General features: G+C 49.6%; 1 protein-coding gene across 13 annotated transcripts; it reads left to right on the plus strand.

The window, feature by feature from the left end:
- Positions 1-784: 784 nt before the first annotated feature.
- On the plus strand, positions 785-12,702 carry LOC122710271 (tumor necrosis factor receptor superfamily member 10A-like). Of its 13 annotated transcripts, none has more exons than XR_006345895.1 (10): positions 785-1,132; positions 5,188-5,287; positions 5,864-5,977; positions 6,988-7,099; positions 7,934-8,007; positions 8,095-8,193; positions 8,487-8,640; positions 9,198-9,258; positions 10,408-10,474; positions 12,095-12,355. XR_006345895.1 is itself a non-coding variant. In XM_043927960.1 (10 exons), exons 1-10 carry the CDS (start codon positions 950-952, stop codon positions 12,406-12,408), a joined length of 1,122 nt encoding a protein of 373 aa, XP_043783895.1. In that variant the 5' UTR covers positions 789-949; the 3' UTR covers positions 12,409-12,702. The 13 variants fall into 13 exon arrangements, 7 of the variants coding, with proteins under 7 accessions (XP_043783901.1, XP_043783900.1, XP_043783897.1 ...); XR_006345894.1 differs by lacking the exon at positions 12,095-12,355 and adding an exon at positions 12,362-12,436 and having other exon boundaries at positions 786-1,132; XR_006345897.1 differs by having other exon boundaries at positions 787-1,132; positions 8,615-8,623.
- Positions 12,703-13,866: the final 1,164 nt, after the last annotated feature.

The raw sequence follows: 13,866 nt of genomic DNA on the forward strand, positions 1-13,866 counted from the left end.
CAGGAGACTTGAGTTCCATCCTTGAGTTGGGAAGATCCACTGGAGAAGGGAATGGCAACCCACTCCAGTATTCTTGCATGAGAAATCCCATACAGAGGAGCCTGGAGGGCCTGCAGTCCATGGAGTTGCAAAAGAGTTGGCCATGACTTAGCAACTAAACAATTCTTTGCCTTTAAATAAATACTTATTTGTAATTCCATAGTAAAGTGATTATTAACACTATTTATATGATATAGGCCCAGGGCAAAAAGGTTCACCAGGTCTGTCTCATTTCCTCAGTACTTAAATCTCAGAAAGTGCAAGTGAGTCTGGCAACCTACTGATTTTTCTAACAATTCAAGGTTTCCTAACTGACCCATCACTCCCCTACAGTACAGTACAGGGCACCTCGTGGATCTCCTTCTTGGCTGTCCATGTTCTCTGGCCTCCTTGGGGCCCTGGTCAGTGAAGCGGGGGTGCGGGGAGGAGCAGAAGCTGGGAGTGGGCAGAAGGCGGTAATTGGAAGACAGGTGGTTCATTCATTTTTGTCAACCCGTGGGGCATTTGACCTGCAAAGGGCAGAGTTAGGACCTGCCTGGAATGCAGATTCTGAGTCTCACTGGCCAGATCACACAGAGCACGAGGGAGGTGCCCTGTCCCCGCCTCCCAAAGCCACAGACCAGGCTGGCGCTGAATGAAAAACTGCATCCACAGGATTTTAGCTGGCGGAAGTTCCCCTTCCGCACCAAGGAGACTTAGGGGTCCCGGCTCCTCTCCTGGGCCACGCGTGATTGGCTGGAAGTGGTAATGATTACATCAGCAGGCACTGGTTCATTCGCCACCCCGGGTGGCGCAATCCCAGGGCGGGGTGGTATAAACGTAGAAGCAGGCTCAGATTAAATAGCAGAGCTCGGCTCCGCGCACCTCCTAGAGGCGATCTCGCGCCCCACGAAACACACTTTCATTTCTGATGGCTCTGGCGGCTGTCACCCCGCGGCAACCTGGACAGCGAACGCTGCCCGCCCGCACCTGGCAGTGGAGACCGAGGACACCGGCCGCCTCGCGCTCCCGGGGAGGGTGCACCCAGGGCCCCAGGCCTCGGCTCCGGGGCCCCTGGGCTCTCATCTTCGTCGTCTTGGGTGTCTTGCTGTTGGTGAGTTCCCGCCGCGAGTCCTGGCTCCAAAAGGCGCTCTTGGAGGCCCGGAAAAGGCCCCGGGGCACCTGCCTGGGCAGATCCCGGCAGGACCCCCGGGCAAGTCCAAGTGCGCGGCGCGTTGGTGGGGGGCGCTAGAGGAGTGCGGATCCTTGGCATCTACTTGCTGCCCAGAAGAGCTGGCTCCTTGGAGAGCCTGACCTCTGGATTGGCCCCAGGCCCAGCTGGCATCAGATCGTCATTTCTTTCCTTTCCCTTCCCTTTTCCCTCTGCCGACCCTCCTCACTCTTTTCTTTCTCTCTTTCTCTCTTTTTCTATTTTGCACTGCATTTGTCGTCTAAAACGTGTCCTTTGTAAATCATTAACAGTGTAGGCCCCATCTTCCCCCATCTACTGCCTTAAGCACCCTTACATTTCCTTTTCTCTGAAAGGAGAACAACCTCAAAATTGCCTTCATCTCCTTGCACTTTATGAATAGAAACCACCAATGACTCAGCTTGGGCCAGATTCTCACCACTTTCTCTCAGAGGGGAGTTGGAGGCTCTGGGTGTGGTTCACCGCTGCTGCTAAGTCGCTTCAGTAGTGTCCAACTCTGTGCCACCCCTTAGACGGCAGCCCACCAGGCTCCCCCGTCCCTGAGTGTGCATTTTTAAGAAACTCACAATGGGGAAAAATGTGCACACTTGGCACCGCTTTCTTGAATTGTTTGAGGCTCTTTTCAAAGTTGCTTATATGTTCAAAAAAAAAAATTAAGGGTCTGACAAAGTTACAGGAATTGTGAAAATATGCATCTTTCACTGAATGAATTAGTACCAAAAAATCTGGAAAGAAATAGCATTTTATATTCACAAGAAGTATAGAATTTGTTTTTAAAGTATCGGTTTGTAATAGGTAGGACTCATGTTGAACACTACTTGATGAATGGGTCTGGGTGCCTGTCAAGTATCCAGTGTAGCCATGCGCATTGTCTGTTGGGTAACTCAGAAGTGGAATTGCTGGGCCAGTGGGTTAGATAATTCTACACTTTTGTCTAGACAATGACAAACTGTTCTCCCAAAGAAGCCTGGGCCATTTTTAACTCACACCAAGAGGCCATGATGGCGCCCCATTTCCGGCACCCTCGCCGCACTGAACTTCAGCGCTTTGGTCTCAGAAGTAAAGCTGGGATGCCATGGGGCCACGCTTCCGATTCTTCATTCCAGTAGAGTGTTTCGAGGCTCCATGAGATTGCTGAGACTGGGAGTGGATAGCCAGGAGACCCAGGTTAGGGCACAGGGCAGGGCACAAAAATACAGACAATCAAAGAACTAACACAAATCTTTACACAAATTCTTTCAGACAACAGGAGTTCTTCACTAGTTCTTCTAAGGCCAACATAACCCTAATACCTAAACCTAACGGCAACATTTGAAAAGAAGAAAAAATGACTTTTAAATACCCTTCCTAAAAACAGAGGCAAAATTCCTTTACAAAGCAAACAGTAAACTACATTCAGGAAGATTTAAAGAAGAAAACATACCATGACCAAATGGGGTTAATCTCAGGAATAAGTGTTGGATTAACATCTGAAAATCAATCAGTGTTTTTCACTATATTAACAGTGTGGGGGCTTCCCTGGTGGTCCAGGGGTTAAGAAGCTCCTGGAAATGTGAGAGACACCAGTTCATTCTCTGGTCTGGGTGGATCCCACATGCCTGGGAGCAACTGAGCCCATGTGCTACAACTACTGAGCCTCCACTGCAACTACCAAAGCCTGTGCACCTAGAGTCTATGCTCCACAGCAAGAGAAGCCACTGCAATGAGAAGCCTACACATGAAAATCAAGAGTATCCTCCACTCGCCACAACTAGAGAAAGCCTCACTTCCACTGTATAGTCATAAGGTATTTGATTTAGGTCGTACCTGAATGGTCTAGTGGTTTTCCCTACTTTCTTCAATTTAAGTCTGAATTTGGCAGTAAGGAGTTCCTGATCTGAGCCACAGTCAGCTGCCGGTCTGGTTTTTGCTGACTGTACAGAGCTTCTCCATCTTTGGCTGCAAAGAATATAATCAATCTGAGTGTGGTGTTGACCATCTGGTGATGTCCATGTGTAGAGTTTTCTCTTGTGTTGTTGGAAGAGGGTGTTTCCTGTGACCAGTGCGTTCTGTTTGCAGAACTCTATTAGCCTTTGCCCTGCTTCATTCCATACTCCAAGGCCAAATTTGCCTGTTACTCCAGGTGTTTCTTGACTTCCTACTTTTGCATTCCAGTCCCCAATGATGAAAAGGACATCTTTTTTGGGTGTTAGTTTTAAAAGGTCTTGTAGGTCTTCCTAAATCCATTCAACTTCAGCTTCTTCAGTGTTGCTGGTTGGGGCATAGGCTTGGATTACTGTGATATTGAATGGTTTGCCTTGGAAACGAACAGAGATCATTCTGTCATTTTTGAGATTGCATCCAAATACTGCATTTCGGACTCTTTTGTTGACCATGATGGCTGCTCCATTTCTTCTAAGGGATTCCTGCCACAGTAGTAGATATAATGGTCATCTGAGTTAAATTCACCCATTCCTGTCCATTTTAGTTCACTGATTCCTAGAATGTCGACATTTACTCTTGCTATCTCCTGTTTGACCACTTCCAATTTGCCTTGATTCATGGACCTCACATTCCAGGTTCCTATGCTATATTGCTCTTTACAGCATCGGACCTTGCTTCTATCACCAGTCACATCCACAGCTGGGTGTTGTTTTTGCTTTGGCTCCATCCCTTCATTCTCTCTGGAGTTATTTCTCCACTGATCTCCAGTAGCATACTGGGCACCTACCGACCTGGGGAGTTCCTCTTTCAGTATCCTATCTTTTTGCCTTTTCATACTGTTCATATGAGCTTAGCTGTCCCCAAATATTTAACAGGTTGCATTTTATCTTGTTGAGATCCAGGCAGTTGAACTGGGCTCAACATAAGCTGTTTCCATTTTTTTTTTTTTCTCTTAATGTCACTTTCTACTTTAAATCACTCCCAGATTAAACTTACAAAACTATACAAAACCCTTTGTTTCCTGTATCATCTGAAACATAGCTGCTGACATGACAGATCCCATGAATGGACACTTGGATGTATATTTCCCACAAATTAGGACAAATGAGAATACAATTCTGAACATCAGAACACTATCATCAACACATTAATCCGGGTCAAATCCTCAGACTCCAGTGATTTTTGACTGGCTCCATTGTGTCATTTGTAGCACAGAGACTTGGCTGAAAACCCTGTATTGCTATTTCTTCTTTCTTCATGTGACTCTTGTGTTTTGTGGAACACTGACAGCTTCCTTTTTGGGACAGCTTGTTGCATTAAAGCCACAAATTCATTACTCAATATGTGATCCTATATCCTGATTATGAAAAATTGTATGCATGGCAGAACGCTCATTTGTGAAAATGTGTGTGTGTGTGTGTCTGCACACACATGTGAGAAAGAGAGAGAAAGCCTGAGAGTATTCACACATATGGTCAAATAGAAGAAGTGAAGACAAAAAATAATGAATGTTTTCTCTAATCAAGGGGATCTGTGTGGTTTCTGTATTTTTATAAAAAAAGTTTTTCTTGCCCATACGTTCTGGGCTTCCCAGGTGGTGCTAGTGGTAAAAAAAAAACAGCCTGCCAACACAGGAGACGCAAGAGACTGAAGTTCGATCCCTGGGTCGGGAAGATCCCCTGGAGGAGGAAATGGCAACTCACTCCAAAATTCTTGCTGGGAGAACCCCATGGACAGAGGAGCCTGATGGGCTACAGTCCATGGGGTTGCAAAGAATTGGATGCATCTGAGCACATACTTTCTGGAATAAACATATTTTAAGAGGAAAGAATACAGGGGAAAAAACTTCAGTGTAAGTTCCTTGCTAGCACAAAAGGCCAAAGGACAAACATGAAAAGAATGAGAGTTTAGAGCTGGGAAGAAAGGTCCCGGTTCTGTTTCATTTTGCAGGTAGTGGTCAAGGAAATGTGGGGTGGATCCTAGTAGGGGTGAGAGTGTGGAAGCCACTCATGCCTGTCCCTGCTTTGTCCCCATAGGTCAAACCTGCTTCAGCCATGTCTATAAGGAAGGATGAAGTTCCCCAGCAGTTATCAGCCCCACTGGAATGGATCCGCCAACAGAACTTACGTCCACCAGGTAGATTCTAAGGCTGGTCTCCAACCCTTGTCTTCATGTCTCTGTACTTTTTTTTGGCCATGCTGAGGCTCTGTTGCTACTTGAGCTTCTCACTGGGGTGGCTTCTCTTGTTGCAGAGCACCGGCGGTCGGGTGCAGGGGCTTCAGTAGTTGCAGCATGTGTGCTCCGTAGTTGTGGATCCCCGAGCTGTAGAGCACAGGCTCGGTATTTGTGACACATTGGGCTTAGCTGCTCCGCAGCACGTGGGATCTTCCCGGACCAGGGATCGAACCCATGTATTATGCATAGGCAGGCAGATTCTTTACCACTGAGCCACCAGCGAAGCCCCTGACCTTTCTTTTTACTGTTGAATGTGCCAGCTATGAATGTGACTTGGATGTGTGGCTTGTAACATATGTCTGTTGGCAGTACTGGTCTAGGGTATGTGGTAGATGAAGAATCAAAAGATGAAAGCCTGGTTGAGGAGAGTTCCCCTTGTGGATTCCACAGATGGCCAAAAGAGGCCTCCCCAGCCACACTGCCAGCCTCAGGGAATCCTGCGGGGATTTACTCACCAGCTTTTCCCTTCCTTCCCAGGATTCTATATGGAAGAAGTCAGTGGAGGTTGTGCCCCTTGCACCGATGGGACAGACTACACCAATCATTCAAACACCCTCCCTTCTTGCTTACCTTGCACGAATTGCAAATCAGGTACAGAACCTGTGGTCCCCCATGCCTGCAGTTAAGGTGCTGGGTGATGAGATGGAATTTAAATGGGATGAGGAGTCAGAAACCTGATTTCCAGTCCAGCTAGGTCTTCATCCTGCCTTAGGTCAGCAAAATAAATGAAAACAGAAGTTATTTGCATAACGCATTCCAACTGGTAGGGAAGTCTTTCAGAACATCAGCTGGAAAGAGGGGAATAACATGTCCCTTGGTGGAGGGAGCTGGATGGTAACAGTGCAGACAGAAGGGCTGGGGGCATGGGGCAGGGCTGGGTTTGAGCTGTGTGATGTGTCTGATCCTGGGCCAGGCTCCTGTGAGCGCCATGCCCTCTGCTCTGGGATCTCAGCCTGTCTCAGCCTTCATGACCTGAGGTCCCTCTGCCTCTCCAGCAGGGCATCACCCATTGGGACATCACCCAAGGGTTCCTCTCCATCTACAGTGTCTCAGATTACACCTCACCCCACCCCACTTCTTGCTCCTCATTTGTGATCTAAAACATTTTTCTTCTCAACCCTGATGCAATCCGTAATGATGCACAGTCCCTTTTGTATGCCTCTATTGGTGACACATGAACAGTGGCTGTTCTATGGATGGGCTGTGTGTGTTGCTGCAGAAAATGGCCCCCAAATTACTTTAAAAAAAGATTAATTCATTTATTTTTGGCTGTTCTTGGTCTTTCTTGCGGATCAAGGGCCTTCTCCAGTTGTGGTGGGGGGCTACTCCTTGTGGCCTCTGACCGTGGTGTACAGGCCCCAGAGCGCAGGATCAGTAGTGGGGGCACACGGGCTTAGCTGCCCCGCAGCACATGGGGTCTTCCCAGACCAAGGAGGGAACCTGTGTCCCCTGCTTTGACAGGCGGATTCTTAACCACTGGACCACCCAGGAAGCCCTCCCAATTACTTCTTAAACTGAGTGGATGGAGCTCTGAGTGGTGAAGAAGGGTTGAGAGACATATTAGGGAAACACACCCTCAAAACCTTATCTTTGGTCTCTAGAAGAAGAAGAAAAAAATCGCTGCACCTCCAGCAAGGACACTGAGTGTCAGTGCAAACCTGGCACTTTCCGTGGAGAAGATGCACCTGAATTCTGTCAAAAATGCAGCACCGGGTGAGACACAGGAGCCTAGGGGGCTTCCAACCCACAGGAGTCTCCAGTTTCCTTGTACCCCTTTCTCTCTCTGCTTCCGTGAAGCGCCTCCCACCTCTCAGAGCTCCTCTGTGCCTGCGGGGTCTCCTGAGCCTGCAGCAGCGCTCCCCACCACCACCGTTTGTCCTGCACGGCTTTCCCAGCGGCCCCTTCCCACGTCTCCTCGGGCATGGCCTGGAAAGACCGAAGTGCTGACAGCAGACAGAAGTCATAATGAGGCCACGTGTGTGCTCCTTCAACGTTCCTATAAAACTGGAGCCAAGTCCACAGGTCTCACACCCAGCCCTTGTTCCCCAGTAGCACCTGAATCTTTCCTATTCGGGGACTCGGGCCGATAGTAATTCACTATCCTCTGATGCTCCAGTGTTGGCTGACATCGGTAGGAAGAGTCAACAGGTGGATGAGAGGGCCTCGTATTCAAGTTTGACTGGAGGATGAGTCAAACTTGTGCCCACACCCTTCTGACCCTTGACCTGGATGAGGCACCCCTCCAACCCCCCCCCCCACACCCCCAGAGCTTCCCATGCAGCCCAGGGAGGCCAGGGCGGGCCTTGCAGAGGAAGCCCAGCTCCTGAAGGACAGCTCTGATCAATCAACAGGAGCCGGGGGCCGCAGTACACAGTCCTGCATTCTTCTCCTGCCCAGTGAGGGGGTGTGAGGGGCCCCTCCCCTGCAGACAGCAGGAGCCTGTACCCCCTCTACTGTCTTGTCAGGGGACCCAGGACAGAAGGCTGCCCCCTCTTTCTCCTCATCCAGCCAGCTGTCCCTGATGGGTCCCTCTGTGTCTGTACCCAGGTGCCCTGATGGGAAGGTCATGGTCATGAACTGTACGCCCTGGAGCAATGTCAAGTGTGTGGACCAAGAATCAGGTACCCTGGCCCATGGGGAGGCCCCAGTTCCTGGAGAGCTAGCAACCATGAGCCGGAGACTACCCATCACTCCCTGTCCCTCCTCAGGCACTTCACCGCTGGTGACTAACATTTTCACTGGACTTGGAATCACAGTTGTAATCACCTTTGTCCTAATAGGATGTGTTGTATGTTGCTTCTCTAAAGGTGAGGTTCTAGAAGGGAAGGAGGAGGTGCTGGCTCCCTCCTCCGTCTCCCCAATCCTCCTGTTCCTCCTGGCTTGTCTCTGATCTTGTTCCCCAGGAAACCCCTCCTCCTCCCACCTCACCTGGTCCTACAAAACCGTGATCACATCGGGCCCCCAACTCAGCTGACAGTCCCCTCTTCCCCCTGGCCGAGTCTGGTGGGAGGAGGCAGAAGAGGGTGGTTCAGGAGCACTGCACAGATTTCACATGGGTTTCATTTTACTTCATTTTCTCCCTTCTCTTCTCCTCCCTGAGTTCTCCAGACTCGGGGTGTCCCGCTTGCAGTCACAGGCCCGGGGCTCTTTGTTCAGTGTCTGTCCCTGGGGAGGGAGGTGCGGCCAGAGGGCCCTCCCCACCACTCAGTGGCGTCTCTTCTCTCCGAGGTTGCTTTGGTGAGTGCTGCCACAAGGCGAGTCGGTTTCTCCAGCATCTGGCGGCATCAGACCCTCAGTAACTGCTTCCGCCCCACAGCAAAGCCCAGGGTGGACCTGGTCCCTGGTTTGTCCTATAGCGTTGTCCCTGACTCTCTCAGCTGGCCTGGGGGCTCTAGGCTGAATGTAGGAGGGAGACTGGCCTGCTGAGCCTGTCCTAAGGCTGGTTGGCAGCACTGGCCCTGTCCTTGCTGTTTGAGACACCCTCACTCTGTCACCCTGGGGCATGCGGGGTGTCAGGCAGGGGTGCCCAGTTCCCTTTAGCATCACACCAGAGTCTGGGTGCCATCAGCAGAGCCCAGATGTGCTGAGTCTATGCCCACTTGGGGGGCACAGCACAGGGGTAGGTGGGAAGGCAGAACCTACTGTGTCCCCCCAGACGCTGTAGGGGTTTGTGACGCCTGGGTCAGCGCCTTGTTTTCTCAAGGCCCTTTCCTGGCGCTTATGTCCCCCACGAGGATCTGGGGCTCTGGACCATGCCCACAACAACAGGCTGACCAGTGGAGATTCACTTTCCATTCTGGTCCCTTGGCAGGAAAAGAAGCTGACAGAAGACAATGCCCAGTCCCAAGATGAAGCAAGCAGAGAGTCTGGTGGTGAGTGTGCGGCTCTGGCCCTCCTGCTTGCTTGGGACTGTGGCAGAGACAGGGAGAGGCAATGCTGGTCAGGTCTCCTGTCCTCTGGGGAGGTGGTGATGGAGGAAGACCAGGGCGTGGAAAGCAGGGAGCCCACCCCCTGTTCTGGCCCACTGGCAGCGCTGATGCTGTTTCTCATCTGTCGTCCTGTCACCAGATCCCTCGTCTAGAACAGCACAGCCGAAGGGTGCTCACGCCTCCCATGCCTGACCCAGTGATGGGGTCAGAGCTGCATATTTTTCTGTGTGACTGTTACATACTTTTAAGCCATTCCTCATCATAGTAGGAATTTCACATTTATTTCAAAAGTATTATGAAGTTGAATCTACTTGAAGTAAAATTTCTTTTTCAACATATAGTATTTTCACTATGTATATATGTGTGTGTGTATATATATATATACACACATACATATGAGGAGGGCATGGCAACCCACTCCAGTATTCTTGCCTGGAGAATCCCCATGGACAGAGGAGCCCAGCAGGCTACAGTCCATGGGGTTGCAGAGTCAGACATGACTGAGTGACTAAATATAGATATACTATATATGTATACATACACACACACACACACACACACAGAGACATTTACAGTTTTGGGTCGTATCATTTCAGTAGTTTTGAGGTTTTTGAGTGTTACCTTAATTTATAAATTAATCTAGGAGGAATTGAGATCTTTTAGATATTCTATATGTTTCTTATAAAAAGAGTTAGCCTTTTAAGAGTTTTATAATACCTCAACTCCATGTGTGTTTTTCCTTGGTAAATTGCTCATTTCTTGTTGAGGTTGTATCTTTGTATTACAGTGTTCTTTAACCTCATGAGTTTATCCAACTCATAATTCAGTATAGAATTTATTGTCATAATTTTTAACACTCATCTGTCCATACATTCACATTTAAGTATTATTGTTGAACCATTAGAGTTTCATAAGAATAGAATCATATATATAATAATGACTCTTATGTCTGCTCCCTTCAAAGATCCTGCATTGGTTTTGTTTTGCTTATGGCTGCCTGTGCCAGAATTTCAGAACCATGTTTACGAGGCTCAGCTCTGTAATCTAGGGCCCTCGATGAAGACCAAGGCTGCTCTCCATTGTGTTTTACAGAAACCAGCAGCATCTGAAGGATCTCAGGGGAGAAGATGGCTGCTGGTTCCAACAGACGCCACAGAAAGTGAGTGCTTTTTTCCCGGGCAGTGGATCAGGAGAGGAGGGAGGAGGGACAGTGTCCTAATTTCTGTCTCCTAATAGCTGTTAGGGCACTCAGAGAAGGGATGGCTTGTCCCTGGACCATCAAGACTCTAATTCCCTCCCTGCCCCCTCCTCTTTTTCCCACCCTGCACCCCTCTGTCCTCTAACAGTGGCCCCTAACACCTCCCTGTCCTTCCCTCCTCCACCATCCTCTCTCCTCCCTGGTTGCTGAGGGCCAGGTTGACCCACTCTGAGACATCTGAGAGGTTGTGCTGTCCAGCGGGACACCCACTGGCCCAGGGAGGCTGTGGAGCACCTGTCCATGCATGCTAAGTCGCTTTAATCATGTCTGACTCTTTGTAACCCCATGGACTATAGCCTGCCAGGCTCCTCAGTCCATGGCATTCTCCAGGCAAGAATACTGGAGTGGGTTACCATGCCCTCCTCCAAGGATCATTCCAACCCAGGGATCGAACCCACATCTTACATCTCCTGCATTAGCAAGCAGGTTCTTTGCCGATGGCACCACTTGGGAAGCCCCGTGGAGCACCTGAACTGTGGCTAAATCTGATGAGCTGTAGTATATAAGTCAATACTGTAGTTCAAGGAGTTGGCAGAGAAAAGGACTGTAATTTGTCTCGTTAACAGTTTTGTTTTTTGTTTTTTTTTTGCATATTGATTACATGTTGACGGGCTTCCCTGCTGGCTCAAATGGTAAAGAATTTGCCTGTAATGCAAGAGAACAGGGTTCAGTCCCTGGGTCGGGAAGATCCCCTGGAGAAGGGAATGGCAACCCACTCCAGTATTCTTGCCTGGAGAATCTCATGGACAGAGCCTGGCGGGCTGCAGTCCATGAAGTGACAGACTCGGACACACAGCCGAGTGACTAAGACTACATATTGCAGTGAAAATTTTAACTTACTTTTGATTGGAGGATGATCGCTTCACGGTGTTATGCTGGTTTCTTCTGTAGAGCAACATGAACCAGCCATGGGGGTACATATATCCCCACCCTCTTGAGCCTCCTTCCAGCGCCCCCATCCCACCTCCCTTAGGTTATCACAGAGCACTGGATTGAGCTCTCTGTGTTATAAAGCAACTTCCCATTAGCTGTCTATATTACATACTGAAATGAAATTTGTTTAGAATACTTTGAGTTAGTACCGTATGTAATGAAAACGAGTATTGTTATTTTTCATGTTTTCAGTGTAGCTGGTACAGAATATAAACTTGTGTTGGGTGCCCTCCTTATGTACTGTGGATGGTGGGGTGCACAGCATTTCACACACACAGCATTGAATCCACAGCACAGTCCATGAGGCGGGTGGTGTTTGCTCCATTTTATGGTTAAATTCTTGCTCAGAGTCTGTCCCCATCCAGCTCTACCACAGTGTCAGGCAGTGAGGCTGAGCGGGGTGTGAGGCCGGAGACCTTCCTCCCTCCAGGCCTTTGCTTTGTCCCCGGTGCAGGGGCGGCAGCCAGGGACCCTCCCCCTCCTGAGGCAGGCAGGTGCCCTCCTCTGGGGTCTGTTGCCCCTCGCGTGCCCACCCTGTCTCCTATCACAGATGCCTTCTCCCTCTGTGACAGCAGTCTTCTCTTCCAGATGGGCCCTCATCCCCTGCTTAGGGCAGGACTCTCTGCTGACCTGGACTGCCCCCCACTGCCCTGGGGGCTGGCGAAGCCCAATGCCCAGTGCCGGTGTGGCTTGTTTCTCTGCTGCTGGGAAGCAGGTCAGGGGCGCAGAGCAGCAGGCCTACCAGCAGGGGGAGCGCCTCAGGTTCCCACCCTGAAGTCTAGGCCTGACTTGAGGGTCCTCTGACTTTGTGAAAGCCCGTTCCAACTCTGTCTCTGTGACTTTCCCCCAACCTAGGCCTGAAGCTGTTCTTCAGTGACTCTGCAGCTATCTCTCCCTTGTGACTTCTGTGATTTGCTGCTGAGGCAGATGGGCCTCACATGAAATGAGATCCTTGTGGCCAGAGAATAGGCCTGGGGTTCTCCGGATGCCGCGTGTGAAATGCTGCCAGTCACCAAGAAGGGACAGGAGACCTCAGTCAACACCGTGCTGGATGCTTGGAAATGCTGGGGCAAAGACTGACAAAAGAGACAATTCAAGAGCGCCTGCTGAACTCAGGAAAGTATTAACATGTTTATGAAGAAAGTGAGACAGGCTGTGCTGTGCCCTAAGCGTTTGAGGACCTCAATCTTTCCCTTCAGGACACACTCCTAATAAGACTTCTACGTTTTATTTGTATTTGTTTGAAATTTGCCATTCATGTTTGTATGTATGCATTCAATGACGTTAACTTATAATGAAAGCGTTAGTCACTGAGTCATGTCCAACTCTTTGCGACCCCATGGACTGTAGCCCACCAGGCTCCTCTGTCCATGGGGTTTCTCCAGGCAAGAATACTGGAGTGGGTTCCCATTTCCTTCTCCAGGGGATCTTCCCTACCCAGGGATGGAACCTGGGTCTCCTGCACTACAGGCAGACTCTTTACCATCTGAGCCACCAGGGAAGCCCCGTAACTTGTAATATACATCATTAAAGTGCAAACATCTTGTATGTCTTTGTACTTTTATGTTTGTGCACATAGTTATATGTGTTGAACAACGTTTTGGAAATATAATTTCTAGGCTGTTTATGTGGGCTACCTGGTTGAGCACTGGCAATCCAAAGCAATTAGAAATACAAAAGGAGGGCATTCCCTGGCTGTTCAGTGGGTAGGACTCTGCACTGAGAGCCCTGAGTTCAATCCCTGGTCAGGAAGTAAGATCCCATAAGCCACGAGGCAAAAACAAACAAACAAACAAAAACCTACAAAACAGCAACAACAAAGGAGAGCAAGCCCACTGCTGGGGGAATTTGACCAGCTGGGGATTGCCTGGCGACTTCTACAGGGTCCAGGCTTTAAACATGGCAACTTTATAGTTGTGTGAATATTCGTACTTTTTATAGGGAGATGTTGACAGGTGAGCAGAGCGGGAGAAGTGGCACGCCCGCGCAGCGCCGTCTGGTGTCCGTGAGCGGGGCTGTGATCCCCTGGGCTTCCTGTTGCTCACCTGGGAAGTCAGGGTGGGGCGTGGGTTAGATATGAGTGTCTGATAGTTTCTGTGTCACGTCTGGTCTTATCACCGACCTTCATTCCATCTGGGCTCAAGGAAGAGAGGACAGGGATCTGCCATGGTTTCTGGGAGGAAGAATGGACGGGCTCCTGGGTTATGTTCAGTGTTGGCTTGCTCAGCACTAGATGGGTCCCCCTTGATACTGGTGCTCTGAGCCCAGAATTGCCTTTTTGTGTTTGAATTGGCTAATTAAGGATCTCAGCCCCTCTGTAAGCTTTGACCTTCTGCAGGAAAGACACAGAAATGCTGATT

This window comes from Cervus elaphus, chromosome 16 (genome assembly GCF_910594005.1).
Source record: "Cervus elaphus chromosome 16, mCerEla1.1, whole genome shotgun sequence".
Lineage (NCBI taxonomy): Eukaryota > Metazoa > Chordata > Mammalia > Artiodactyla > Cervidae > Cervus > Cervus elaphus.

Excerpts from the sequence above, each read along its gene's own strand:
- LOC122710271 (XM_043927960.1), top strand. The coding sequence starts at position 950 with ATGGCTCTGGCGGCTGTCACCCCGCGGCAACCTGGACAGCGAACGCTG. Across the intron at positions 8,008-8,094 it reads GTGTGTGGACCAAGAATCAG|GCACTTCACCGCTGGTGACT; the intron begins GTACCCTGGCCC and ends GTCCCTCCTCAG. Across the intron at positions 8,194-8,486 it reads TGTATGTTGCTTCTCTAAAG|TTCTCCAGACTCGGGGTGTC; the intron begins GTGAGGTTCTAG and ends CTCCTCCCTGAG.